The sequence below is a fragment of the Clupea harengus genome, chromosome 2 (genome assembly GCF_900700415.2).
Source record: "Clupea harengus chromosome 2, Ch_v2.0.2, whole genome shotgun sequence".
NCBI classification, from domain to species: domain Eukaryota; kingdom Metazoa; phylum Chordata; class Actinopteri; order Clupeiformes; family Clupeidae; genus Clupea; species Clupea harengus.
The window spans coordinates 21,482,411-21,495,241 of record NC_045153.1 but is presented as its reverse complement, the minus strand read 5'-3'; the positions used below and the strand labels follow the sequence as shown (position 1 = coordinate 21,495,241).

Sequence of the window (12,831 nt, the reverse complement as noted above, 5' to 3'; positions counted from 1 at the left end):
TCAGGTTTTTCTCTCTTTTTTTTTTTTTGAGGGTGAAGGGAATGCAAGGGAGGGGGGTCATGGAAAAAGGAAGAATAAAATGAGAGTGAGGGAGAGAGGGAGAAAAATGGACTGAACACCTGTCGGCAATTAAAAAGGGAAGAAAGTAAGCACGGCCCAGGAAATATATGAGCACTAATTAAGGCCACTAGTTAAAAACTTCCTGTTCCTTTCGCCCGGAGTAGACTGTGGGGACCAGACTGGGCCCCCTACCCCCTAACAGTACCACACCTCCCTTCCCTTCTCTCCTCCCTCCCTCCTTCCCTCCCTCCCTCCCTCCCCGGCTTCCTCCCTCTCTACCTTCCTCCTCCTAGTTAAGACGTAGCGACACCTCCCCACCCCCAGCCACCACCATCCCTTTCAGGTCTTTTCAAACAGAATCACGCAGTGCAGCTGAATAAGGCAGATTTCTGATCCTCACCGCAGATTTCTCAGAATGGGATAGAGTTCGAATGGGAGGGTATTTCTGTGTGTGTGTGTGCTGCTGCTTCGTGAGGTGGGGGTGGGTAAGATTTGTGACATGGGGGAGGGTAATGGGGAGTTCTGGGTGGTGTTAGGGGTCACCACTACCCCCCCCCCCCCCCACCCTCCCCTTCCCAGTGGTACCAGCAACACCTTGAGGAGGGCAGCACGTGGGTCCAGCATATGGAAGCGAACAGGGAGACAGGTGGTTTAATGATGTCACTGTGTCTTGACCTCTGGACTACCGGCCGTCCGAGCTGCAGACGTTTTACAGAAAGCCACGGGGACCGAGGGCGTTGACGAGAGGCGCCGCTCCCGGTCTCTCTGGGTCCTGATGCCGCATACAGCATCCGCTCGCCCCACAATGACAGAGACGAGGGGGTCAAGCTGTCTTTTGGGATGTGAGGACTCAGCTCTTTAAAGATGATGAAGTGTCCTGAAGCTTTGATATACTCACTCATTTTCAGTACTCTGTGCTCTGTACTCTTGCTCCCTAATTTTTCTCCACTCTCTTTTTTTTATACCTCTCTTAAGTGTTCATTCTCTTCTCTGTGTATTGCTGTTCTCATGATTGTGACCACTTAGCGATGTTTCACCCTGCGAAGGCCTGCCGCTCGCCAATGCCACAGTGGGTACGCGCCACTCTGAGCCGAGAGGGTTCTTATTTTCAGACACGTCTGACTTCTAAGGCCAATTTCAAAATGTCATCGCTTTCTTGAGCGGACGCCAAGAAAAACACTCCGCTGCTCCCTGGGCACGGCAACAGGGATCAATTCCCGTTTTACAGGGAAATGGAAAAGTTTGTTATTATTGCTTTGAAGAGACCTGTGGTTTCCCCTTACTTCATGACTTTATACATGGAGACTGCTGTGCTCTGTACAGACTCTGTGAGGTTGGAGAAAAAAAAAGAGAGAGAGAGAGAGTGAGAGAGAAGGAGAAAGAAAGAGAGAGGAAGAGAGATAGAGGGAAAGGAAGGGAGAGAGAGAAGAGAGAGAGAGAGGGTGAAGGAAAGGAAAATGTCACGGGTATTTTTAGTGTTTCTCCCTTTTATTATTTTTCTGCTAGGGCTTCTACTGGAAGGCCTTCCCATTGGGGGGGGTGTGTGTGTGTGTGTGTGTGTGTGTGTGTGTGTGTGTGTGTGTGTGTGTGTGGCGTGCTGATTTCAGAGGGGCAGGCCATAAGGCCATGCTAATACCATGGGACACGGAACAATTAAATGCCCCTGATTGATTTTCACACTGCCTTGGAATTCTTGTCGGAACAGAGGGATGGTCACTGTCGTAGTGTCATCCGCACACAGGCTTGCTGGAGGTCAAACAGTTTTGTCTCCGCTGCCGCCTTTTCCCTCCTGACCTGCATGACTGTTCTTGATATACCACCATGACATCATTCCTCTTTGACAATGTTTTTAACATGTAAATGTCACAATTTCGTGACCAAGCGTAGAAGATTGATTTGAGATGAAATGCCTCATCATATGCTATCCACTAGATGTGTTTAGAGATATGTTATATGTGTTCCATAGCTGAACCCACGTGTGTGTGTGTGTGTGTGTGTGTGTGTGTGGTGAAGAGATACAGAGAATGAGTGAAATAGAGAGAAAGAGGGAGTGGGGGGTGGGGTACATGAACTCTCTTTTTATCAGACTGCACCTGCCATGGTAGCCTCAAACTTGTAAAGGTGACATGTTTAAATGACAGTTCCCAAGGAAGTGTAGGGCGAAGGGTGAGGATGGCAGACCTGGAGTGTGAAGGGGGGTTGGGAGGAAGAACATCCTAGAACAAAAATACAACTTGGAAATTCACCCATAGTACCTCCATTTCTGCCTCCTGGAACTGAAGCCATCAATCCTAAACAAAATGTCTCCTAAATGGTTCCAAACAGAGGACTGATATGTTCTTTAAACAGTTATTTGGGGCTCCACGGTGTTCTACCACGAAATAGTATGCCAGAACCCCTCTACTCAAAGGAGAATATTTCAAACTCCACTATAAAGAAGCAAGTCAAATAACCATGAGATGCTCACAATTGCACACTCCTCAATACTAAGAATACAATCCCTTTGACATTTGAGACACTCAGAAAAAAACAGCATTCCTTCTATTCTGATATCTAGAGACTGCAGATCTATGAAGAGAGACTTCCCTGGAGAACTAGGCACTGCTATGAAGTTGATACCCAAAGGCTCCCTCAAACCCATTCTGCACAAAACCCCTATTCAGATAATTGAAAGGAGAACTAGTGATACATTAAAAAAAACCCACATTTATCATATAAGAATAAATATTATATTGTGATATTATACTAACATTATACTAACACAATACAAACAATCAATATTGTAATGACCATTTACCTGTGCCACAGGTAAGCTTAGTTAACTAGGTTAGCTAGTAAGTGAGTGAGTCAGCAGTAGAGGCCACTCACCCACTGCACCTCTCCCGTGTCCTCCACCTTGGGCAGCATGAGGGCTGTGGGCAGCACCTCGGCCCCCAGGATCACCTCCAGGTCGGCCTCGGCCAGACCGCTGGACACAGAGTTGACCCGCACACACTTCTCTGTCCGGCCCACGTCCAGCTCTGCCAGCATCTTAGGGATGGTCTCCCGCGCCTCTGCCTGGGGTAGGGGTAGAGAGAGAGAGAGAGATGGATGAAAAAGAATGAAATAAAGAAAGAGACAGAAAGAGAAGAGATGGATAAATAAATAGATAGATATCGGGGAAGATAGTGGTTCAGGAGGTAAAGGAGTCATTCAGCAATCGGAAGGTTGCTAGTTCGATCCTGACCACTCTTTACCAATTGTCAAAGTGTCCTTGAGCAAGACACTGAACCCCCAACCGCTACCGATGTGCAGATTGATAGATAGTAGCCTCTGCCATCGGTGTGTAAATGGGTAGATGTCTGAGGCATTCATCTGTAAAGTGCTTTGAGTGCTCTATGAGTAGAAAAGCGCAGTCCATTTACCATCTACCAATGGAAAAATGCAGTCCATTTACCATTTACCATTTAGAGTACTTTAGTTCTTCCCAAAGGGAAATTTCAGTGTTCCAGCAGCAATTCACATAAATGAAAATGACGTGTAGTGTCCATTATGTTGAGTAGCTTGTGCAACATCCTTCTCTCCACAACCAACGCAAGGGGCTCTAGAGCAATCCCCAGCACCCACAGCCTTCTTAATCAGTTTGTTCAGTTTCTTAGAGTTCCTGGCTTTGAAGCTGCTACCCCAACAGATAACTGCAAAGAAAGCTGCACTTGCTACAACAGACTGGTAGAAGATACGCAATATTTTAAAGGTCATCATTGATTGACCTAAGCTTCCTCAAAAAGTAGAGTCTGCTCTGTCCCATCCTATAGACAGCCTTAGTGTTACATTTCCAGTCCAGTCTGTTGTCCATGTGAATGCCCAGGTATCTGTGGCCCTGCAGCACCTCAACCTCTTCTCTGGATGGTAAGAGTGTCCATCTTAGTTGTGCTCCTCCTACATTCGTCAAGCATCCCCTTTGTGTTGGTCACATTTAAGAGAAGATGGCTGCTTCCACACCATGCCACAATGCGGTCCACCAGTTCCATGTATTCAGTCTCCTGTCCATTTACATTTACATTTACATTTAGTCATTTAGCAGACGCTTTTGTCCAAAGCGACGTACAAGGGAGAGAACAGTCAAGCTACGAGCAATAGAGACCTAGTGGAACAATAAATACTACTTTACATAAGAAATAGAAAACAGAAATAGAAAAGAAAAAGAAGTGCAGGAATACTGCTGTAAGTGCAAGTTAAGCACTAGTCGAAGTGCCAGTTAGGAAGGGAGGTGCTCTCTGAAGAGTTGGGTCTTCAAAAGCTTCTTAAAAGTAGAGAGGGATTCCGCTGCTCTGGTAGTGCTAGGCAGTTCGTTCCACCAACGTGGAACTACAAATGAGATAGTCTGGATTGCCGTATTTGCACAGACGGCAGTGCCAAACGACGCTCACTAGTCGAGCGCAGCGTCCTGGGTGTAACATGTGCCCTTACAAGAGCATTTAGGTAGGTGGGAGCAGAACCAGCAATTACTCTGTAGGCAAGCATAAGTGATTTTAACCTAATGCGAGCAGCTACAGGCAGCCAGTGGAGCTCAATGAGTAGCGGGGTGACGTGTGCCCTCCTTGCTTGGTTGAACACCAGACGCGCCGCCACGTTCTGGATCATCTGTAGTGGTTTCCCCAAGCAAGCCGGCAGGCCACTGACACACCCCACAACTACAAAGGCATCAGAACAGTTGTGCAGATGACATGACTGAGTTGTTTTGGAAGTCTGATGTATACAGGGTGAGAGTACAGTCCCCTTCAATGCTACTGTGCTTCTAACCACCTGCTCAGACACGTATCCCCTCAGACGCAAAAACTGTGTTCTGTCCGTCTGGTAGTCAATAATCCAGGAGGTTGTGGAGGCGTCGACCTTCATCTTTTGGAGCTTCTCATGCAGCAGTGTAGGCTGGATCGCATTAAAAGGCACTGGAGAATCCAAAGAACATGATGCTCACAACGCTGCCTGCTTTGACCAGGTGAAAGTGGGCTTTCTGAAGCAGGTAGATGATGGCGTCTTCAACACCAACCATGGGGCAGAGAGGTGCTCACCTGAGGTCTGATATGGGCCACGATCAGTCTCAGGACGTGTGCTATAGTCGTTGAGAGAATAGAAGGCTGAGCTCTGCAGAATAATTCTTAATTCATGGCGCGTAAACACAAGAACAAGAGGACAGCCCCATGCAAGGCCAAAGACAGAGAAAGCATTTTGTGTTGTAATAAATAGAAACATTAATGTCAATCATTGCCAGAGCCAGTGCTGAAAGCTAGATATGTGCAGGAAATGACTACAGGAAAATAAGAGGCTGTATAGGATGTGCATGCTGTCAAGTCCAAACAGACCACACATGCATCCCCTACCTTACAAACTCAATTTGGTGGGGCATCTGGGGAGAAATAATGGGCTTTTTCTTTAAATGCTTGGACAATGAAAGGCAGAAAAATGCACAATTCACAACCCACAAAAGACCCACAGATGATTCCCCCCCCCCCCATTTTACTACCAAAACACTGAATTACCAGTGGCCTGAATTTTAAAAGAGAATTATGTAATACAAAACCTATCTGGGGTTTGAATGGCTCCCAAACGACACACAATAGTGGAGACTAGACAAGCGATGGCTCTGCTTTTTATTCATGTGACTACTGAATTGAAAAACACTATATAGTGGACAACTGTTTGCCAGGTGACATGAAACACAGTATACCTTACACAGAGGCAATGAATATGTAACAACAACATTTGGCTTATGACACAGACAGAAGCAGAAAAAATAATAACAGTGAGTGTGTTTATGTATGTATGTGGGTGCATTTACTAGTGTGTGTGTGTGTGTGAGCGTACAGGTGTGTGTGTGTGTAACTGGTACCCGGGGATTAGAGTGTGAAGTGAGGTCTTGTGAGCAGGATCATCTGCCCTGGAACAAATGCACTCAATCTGTTTAAAAAAAGAACCCCCACATCCACTTGAAAAGGAACAAGCACTGCTATTAGACACACGCACACGCACATGCACATGCACGACATACACACAACTGCTATTAGACACACACACACACACACACGACATACACACTACATACACACAACATACACACACACACAAACAGGCATTAGATGACACACAAGACCCCATATCACACAATCACAGGCATTATTGTGTGGCAACAGGAAGTGGGCGGAGTCAGGAAGAGAGGAAAAATCAAAGTAAGCCTCCTCGCCAAGCGCCTAATGGTGACACAAGTGCACATGCCAGGGCATTCAAAACAGATGTGTCAACAGAGAGAGAGAGAGAGAGAGAGAGAGAGAGAGAGAGAGGGAGAGCTGCAGATAAAGAAGGAGAAGAGTAGAGAAGAGGTAAACAGGGAAATGAAGGAAAGAAAAATAGAAAGAAAGAGAGGGAGGGGTGGAGAGTAAGAGAGAAAGATGGAAGGATACAGAGTTGGTGAGGAGCAGGAGAGAGTAGAAGGGGGGATGTAAAGATAAAAAAAGAGAGGAATGAAGAGAGAACCTAGGAGGGAACAGGAAGGAAAGAAAGGAACAGAGAGAGAGAAAGAGAGAGATGAAGCGGAGGGGAAGGTCCTCTCTGCAGTAAGCGCTCAGGAGGAGGAAATGTGGTCTGAGTTAAGTGGCAGGAGGAAACAGTAGCTTAGGACTTGTCAGGTCAGATCAAAGGTGGAGAGAGAGAGGGAAAATAGAGAGAAAAACAGGGGGAGAGGGGAGGAGGGAAAGAGAGTGAGAGAGAGAAAGAGGCAGACATGAAGTAAGATAAAAGGTAAAGGAATACGAAACTAAAAGGAAAAGGGAAGAAGAGGTGAAAAAAGCCAGAGGATAGTGAAGAACGAAGGGGCTGAAAGCAACAAAGTGAAAGAAAGGGACAGACAGACAGACAGAGAGAGAGAGAGAGAGAGACGTGGGGAGAGGGAGAGAGTGAAATAAAGAGGAGAGAAAGACATAGCTGGTGCCTGGCGTTAATTAGCAAGGAGAAGAAAGCGTCCGGGAGCGAGCGGGTGCGCTTGAAAGGGATGGGAGGAGGATAATGAAGAACAGAGGTTAATGAAAGATGAAGACAGAGGCACCTTAGGCTGGGGTCATCTTCACACAGGCACGCACACACACACACACAAAGCCACTTGGGAGGGCTTCCCCTCGGCCACCACCACACCCCGTCTCGCACCAGACCAAAGACCAGCGTGGCATTCCCTCCGCCGGACCCCAAGCCCACCCTCCTCCCCAAAAAAACCTAACAGCCATCATCCTTTCAAAGGCCAGAAGGGTGTGTTCATAACCCCTCACACACTCTTCAAATTACTGGCAAGACAGACACAGACAGACAGACAGACAGACAGACAGACAGACAGACAGACACCCACCCCCACCCCCACCCCCACCCCCACCCCCACCCCCACCCCCACACCCACACCCACACCCACACCCACACCCACACACACACACACACACACACACACACACACACACACTTCTACTTGCTCACATCGGCCAAACGCATCCAAAATTTGGGAAGGAATTGAGAGTAATATGAACTGGCTGAAGCTTTATGGAGCCATAACTTAACATTCATAAACCTGCTTCATGTCAAATTCATGTCTATACAGCAGATCTATGCCATGTCTACTCTCCTGTGAAATCCCCTCCACACACGACCTCGGGATCACAGATAGTTGCTGGAAGATTTAAGGGTTTAATTCCTGTGCAATAGAACTGAAGGCTGATAACCCCGAGCTTCTCCTCCTCAGCTCCATCTGACTTCACTGAACAGAGGTCTGTATATTATGTATATTTCCCTTACATGTCTATTTCTCTTTGGTTCTCGGTCATGTGAAATGCAGTTTGAAATAAGTTGGGGGCGGAATAAAGAAAAGAAAGTCTCGACCTGCAGGAGGGACCTCACTTCCTCGTCCTGTCTCTGATTAAACTGACAACGATAAACCCTCTCGGACTCAGGTAAAATAGAATAAAACAGAGATGTTTTACATGAATAGACAGCAAAGCCAACAAGTTCCTTCAAAAGGCGCCCCCCTCCCCCTCCCCCACCCAATCACCCGTGCATCCTACTGAGCATCCAGGAAATACATTCCGGCTTCTAGGCCGCCTTTTGATATCCTTCTATCAAGCCCATCATTAAAGCCTGACACCGAGTCGTGACAGCATGTCCACAAAACGCTCCGGCAGGAAAGAAAAAATAGAGAGACAGAGTGGGAGAGAGAGAGACAGAGTGAGAGAGAGAGAAAACAATGGCCTTTCATGTCTGGAAATATTGACCTTTGTTAAAGAAAGAGAGGAAGGGAGAAAAAATGGGTCTGTCTCCTTTATGTCTTGAGAGCTTCAGAATACCTGGACTCCCGCTGTGCAGGATGCCAGGAAAAGGGGTTTCGATGTCACGATTATACAACACAGGTGTTTTGGTCAGATCTGACACAGAGATGCGATGTCCGCGCTACGTAGCCTCGGAGCTCGCTCGCCACGTACCATCGAGATGTACATCACTGTACGTGCACCTGTACCTATATGTGTACATGACGTGTGTGTGTGTGTGTGTGTGTGTGTGTGGGGTAGCGAAACATTTGAACAGGAGAAAAAAATATAAGCAGCTGTCTTGGAAAATAAAAATGCTGGTGTTTCATTGAAAATGTAATGATTTGAATGTCACCCCCCAACACTCCCTACCCAATATCATTAAAAGGGACTAAAAATAAACAAGCGCTGAGGAGAATATCATAATTATCTTCAATTGCTTTGAGATTTCTTGCCTGCGCTGGCAATTTATTTCAGCGTTCATTAAGACCATTTCAACGAGCTGTGAGGCTTTCGATTGCGGGCATCTCAGAAATGAGAGAGGCAGCAGTCGCAGCTACTGCTGTTCTATAGAGGCATGACTCATTGCTTTGCTTTCCCCCCTCTCTCTCTCTCTCTCCCTCCCTCTCTCCTCTCTCCCTCTCTCTCTCTCTCTCTCTCTCTCTCTCTCTCTCTCTCTCTCTCTCTCTTCTTTTCACAACCTGCTGTGACACTGTGCCATGCATGTTGAAGTGAGCCATAGTTATGTGACGGAAGAGGCTTTGTGTTGTGTGTAGGTGTGAAATCCTGAAGAACGGCATCCAATGGACAGGCACTGACAAGTGACTCGTGCTTTGGGGGGGGGGGGGGGGGCATCTACGACCTGGTCCAGTAAGACCAGTGGGGCGAAAAATGGTCTGCTTAAAATGCCCTCCTCGTTTCACAGTTGTACATAGCTAATGGCAAGATGGAGCCACTTTCATGGTCAAAGGTGCCATTCTCTGGACAGGGCGAAGCACTCAACAGTATTCCCCCTCTACACCGCCTCTCTCTTTGACATGTTGAGATTTTTTTGTTTCTTTTTCCTTTTCTGCCGGACAGTTGAGGTGAATGTTCCCGTATTTTGTGTTTTTTGACAGAGAGCGAGAGAAAAAGAGAGAAAGAGAGAGAGAGAGAGAGAGAGAGAGAGAGGAGAGCGAGCGTTGCAAAGCCCACGTAGCCTGCGGCTGTGTGGGCCGGTGCCGGTGCCAAGGCAAACAGGCGGCCGTAACTCGATAATGAGGAGCGGGAGAAGGTGCGCTCTGTTCTCCAGACCTCAGCGTTTTCTGATACGTTTGCCTGCCCTGAACCACGAGCACCGGGAGGGGATGGTGGCAGTGGTGTGTGAGAGTGTGTGTGTGTGTGTGTGTGTGTGTGTGTGTGTGTGTGTGTGTGTGTGTGTGTGTGTGTGGGGGGGGGGGGAGGGTTACAGCGGTGAACGGCCTTCCCGTTTCTTTCATGATCACTCAGCAATCCCCCTCCCCCCTAACTCCTCTGACACACTTGCCTGTCTGAGAACCACAAGCAACAGGAGGGGATGGGAATGGGGACGGCGGTAGTGGTAGAGATGGTGGCTACAGCACTGCTAAGCTGATCCATTTTTCTCCTGTGATCACTCCACAACCCCCCCACCCCCCCGCCATCCTCCTGACCACCGGGACGACGGGACGGGACGGGGTTTGCGCTCAAACAATCAGCCCCATTTACAGCGCAGCATCCCAGTGGTGCGGCGGGAGAATCCGAGGAGTTCTCCGCTTCCAAAAACCATATCGCCCACCTTCCACTGCACCGTGTCTTTTCTTTCTTTCTTTCTTTTTTGGAAAACCCAGAGCCTTCACTTGAACACAGCTCTCCGTCTCCCCCATTCAATTATTCAGTGTTTGGACTCTCCCCCCTACGCTGAGATTTCCTATTACCCCTTATGATGACTTGCAGTGGTGACTGATTAGGGCAGGCTGAGGATGCATGCCACAGTATTTGGACTAGAGGGGAGGAGGAGAGTGAGAAGAGTGAGGAGAGGGAGGAGAGTGAGGAGAGGAGGAGAGTGAGACGAGTGAGAAGAGTGAGGAGAGTGAGGAGAGTGAGGAGAGTGAGGAGAGTGAGAAGCCTAAGAGTGAGGCTGAGGTGCTGGGAGGGAGCTTGATTCGTGACACATCACAGAGACCAGAAACTGGCCTCCCTCTCAAGTTGAAACCTCCCAGACCGTAACTTCAGTTCACATCATTCACTTTATGACTGACTGACAGGATCTCCCTCTCCTCTCTCCTTCCCTCTCTGCCTCCCTGTCTGTTGCTCCCTCTCTCATTCTCTTACATGTCAGGTCCACTGGCCTCAGTGTTCCCTCCTTCGTGGGTCTACAGGAGGAGAGATGTTGGCTGGATGCTCAAAGGCTAAGAGTGGAGGACGATGCCTGTTTCTCACCGGAGGCCCAGTGCTCCGCAAAGCTTGGTTGCCCTTAAAGAAGGTACGTCATACGGCACAACTGGATGAAGAGGCCTTCTCCATGCTTGTCTTGTCATTGCCTGTGTCCTTTATTCTCTCTTCCTCATGTTTCTTCTTCCTTTGCCCCCCTCCTCTCTCTCTCTTTCTCTCTCTAACATGTACACCCTTTCACTTGGAGGCTGCATGCTCTGCAAGGCTTGGCTGCCCCCCAAAAAATGTACATCATAGAGCAGCACTGTCTTTCTATAACTTGGTCTCTTTAATTCTCTCCTTCTCTTGTTTCTTGTCCTCCATTCTTCCTGAATCTCTCTCTCTCTCTCTGAGAGGGCTATACACCAACCTGTGCCTGGTTACAGTTTCAGTTCGTGGCAAACCTGGCTTACAGCACAATAGAACCTCTTGAATCAAAGCCCCAACCACTTGGTGATGCCAATAACATCTCTGGTCCCACAGGAGCAGACCTGATTAAGAGACCCTATTAAACCTCCGTACCTCCTTCCTAAACACCGTTGAGAAAGAGAGAATGTTCCAGAGGAAAGTCATCTAATGACACGCTGCTCACTGGATCGAAAATCAGCCAATAGAAATCCTCTCCCCCAAAAAAAGTCAACGTCAGCACATTTACTGGAATCGTTAGGGGGAAATGAATAGAAACGATGCCCTCATCCTCATCCTAGTAATGAAGCGCAAATGGCTTCCAGACTGAGGCCTGTGTGAGTGTGCTTGTAGGTCTGACACAGCAACCTGACATTTCCTTGCATCACTCGACTGTAAAAGAAGAAAAAAAAACACCACGCACAGCCAAAGAATGTAAGCTTCGAAACCACCCGCTGGGTAACAGTAGGCATTTACCTAGTCTTTGATTCGCAATGCCCAAGATTCACCATTGACGATTAGCTGATAAAAAAAAGGCACAAAGAACATTTCAAAGGGGACAGAACTTTTGATGGTACAGAACTTTTGAAAGAGCAGATTCAAAAGATCTTCTGTAACATACAGAAACAGCAAGAGATATTCAGAAACAAAAACACACAGATATACACACACATATTTATTCTTTTTGCTCTCCAAAGGAAGGCTGACTGAGCACAACCTGCTGTGAGTACACCACCCAACCCAGGGGATACTCAGACCCCCCTCGGCCCCCCCAAAACTCCACACACCCCTCCCCAACACCCACCTCTGTTCTTCAACAAAGACTTCACTATTTAACACAGCCTAACTAGACCCCAAGCCTCCACTAGACCCCTATCCATCCCCATCCATCAGAAGAACTATGCATCGACTTCCCCATAACCATCAATCTCCCTCCCTTGCCTTGAGGAGAAAACATTTGAGCTTGTGGTTCTGCTAGAGTGCTGGCACCAGTATTGGATAAACAAATGCTTCGGCTATCATCTCCCTTCAGCATCTCTTCAAGGCTATACAATGCTGTGTTTGTGTGTGTGTGTGTGTGTGTGTGTGTGTGTGTGTGTGTGTGTGTGTGTGTGTGTGTGTGTGTGTGTGTGTGTGTGTGTGTGTGTGTGTGGTAGTAGTAGTAGTAGTAATAACTCATCAACAACAATCTGAAGAACGCATGTCGTTTCATCTCTTGCTCGCACAAAACGCTCCGGGAGATGCCGCCATGAGACGGGCATGAGCTCCGTCTCGTGTATCGTCTCGTGCGCTCTGCGGGTCTAAAGCTCGAGAGATCTCCCCGACAGAGACAGAGGGAAGCGACTCCGAGACGCAGCTATGCGGTCGTGGGGCTCGCGTTACGGTGAGATCACTCCTGCACAGCTGACAGCTGTGTGGCTGGGATGGGATGAGAAGGGTCAGTAAACCCCCTCTGCGACCCTTAACCCCCCCGTCAGCGCTGTTTAATGTTGTGTTTTAGACAGCGAGCAGCAGGTGACACATCCCCACATGTACACGCAACTGATTTGTCTCTCTCTTTCCTCTCTGTCGCACACGCACACAGGAATACAGTTAGCGCGCAGGGCAGGTAGATGTGGAC

General features: G+C 48.0%; 1 protein-coding gene across 1 annotated transcript in view; it reads right to left on the bottom strand.

The window, feature by feature from the left end:
- The window catches only part of clybl (citrate lyase beta like), a 69,861-nt gene that overhangs the window by 14,996 nt on the left and 42,034 nt on the right, over positions 1–12,831 (bottom strand). Inside the window, exon 3 of the mRNA XM_012834056.3 lies at positions 2,929–3,117. Coding sequence (XP_012689510.1) covers positions 2,929–3,117 — 189 coding nt within the window. The remainder of the gene's footprint in view (positions 1–2,928; positions 3,118–12,831) is intronic.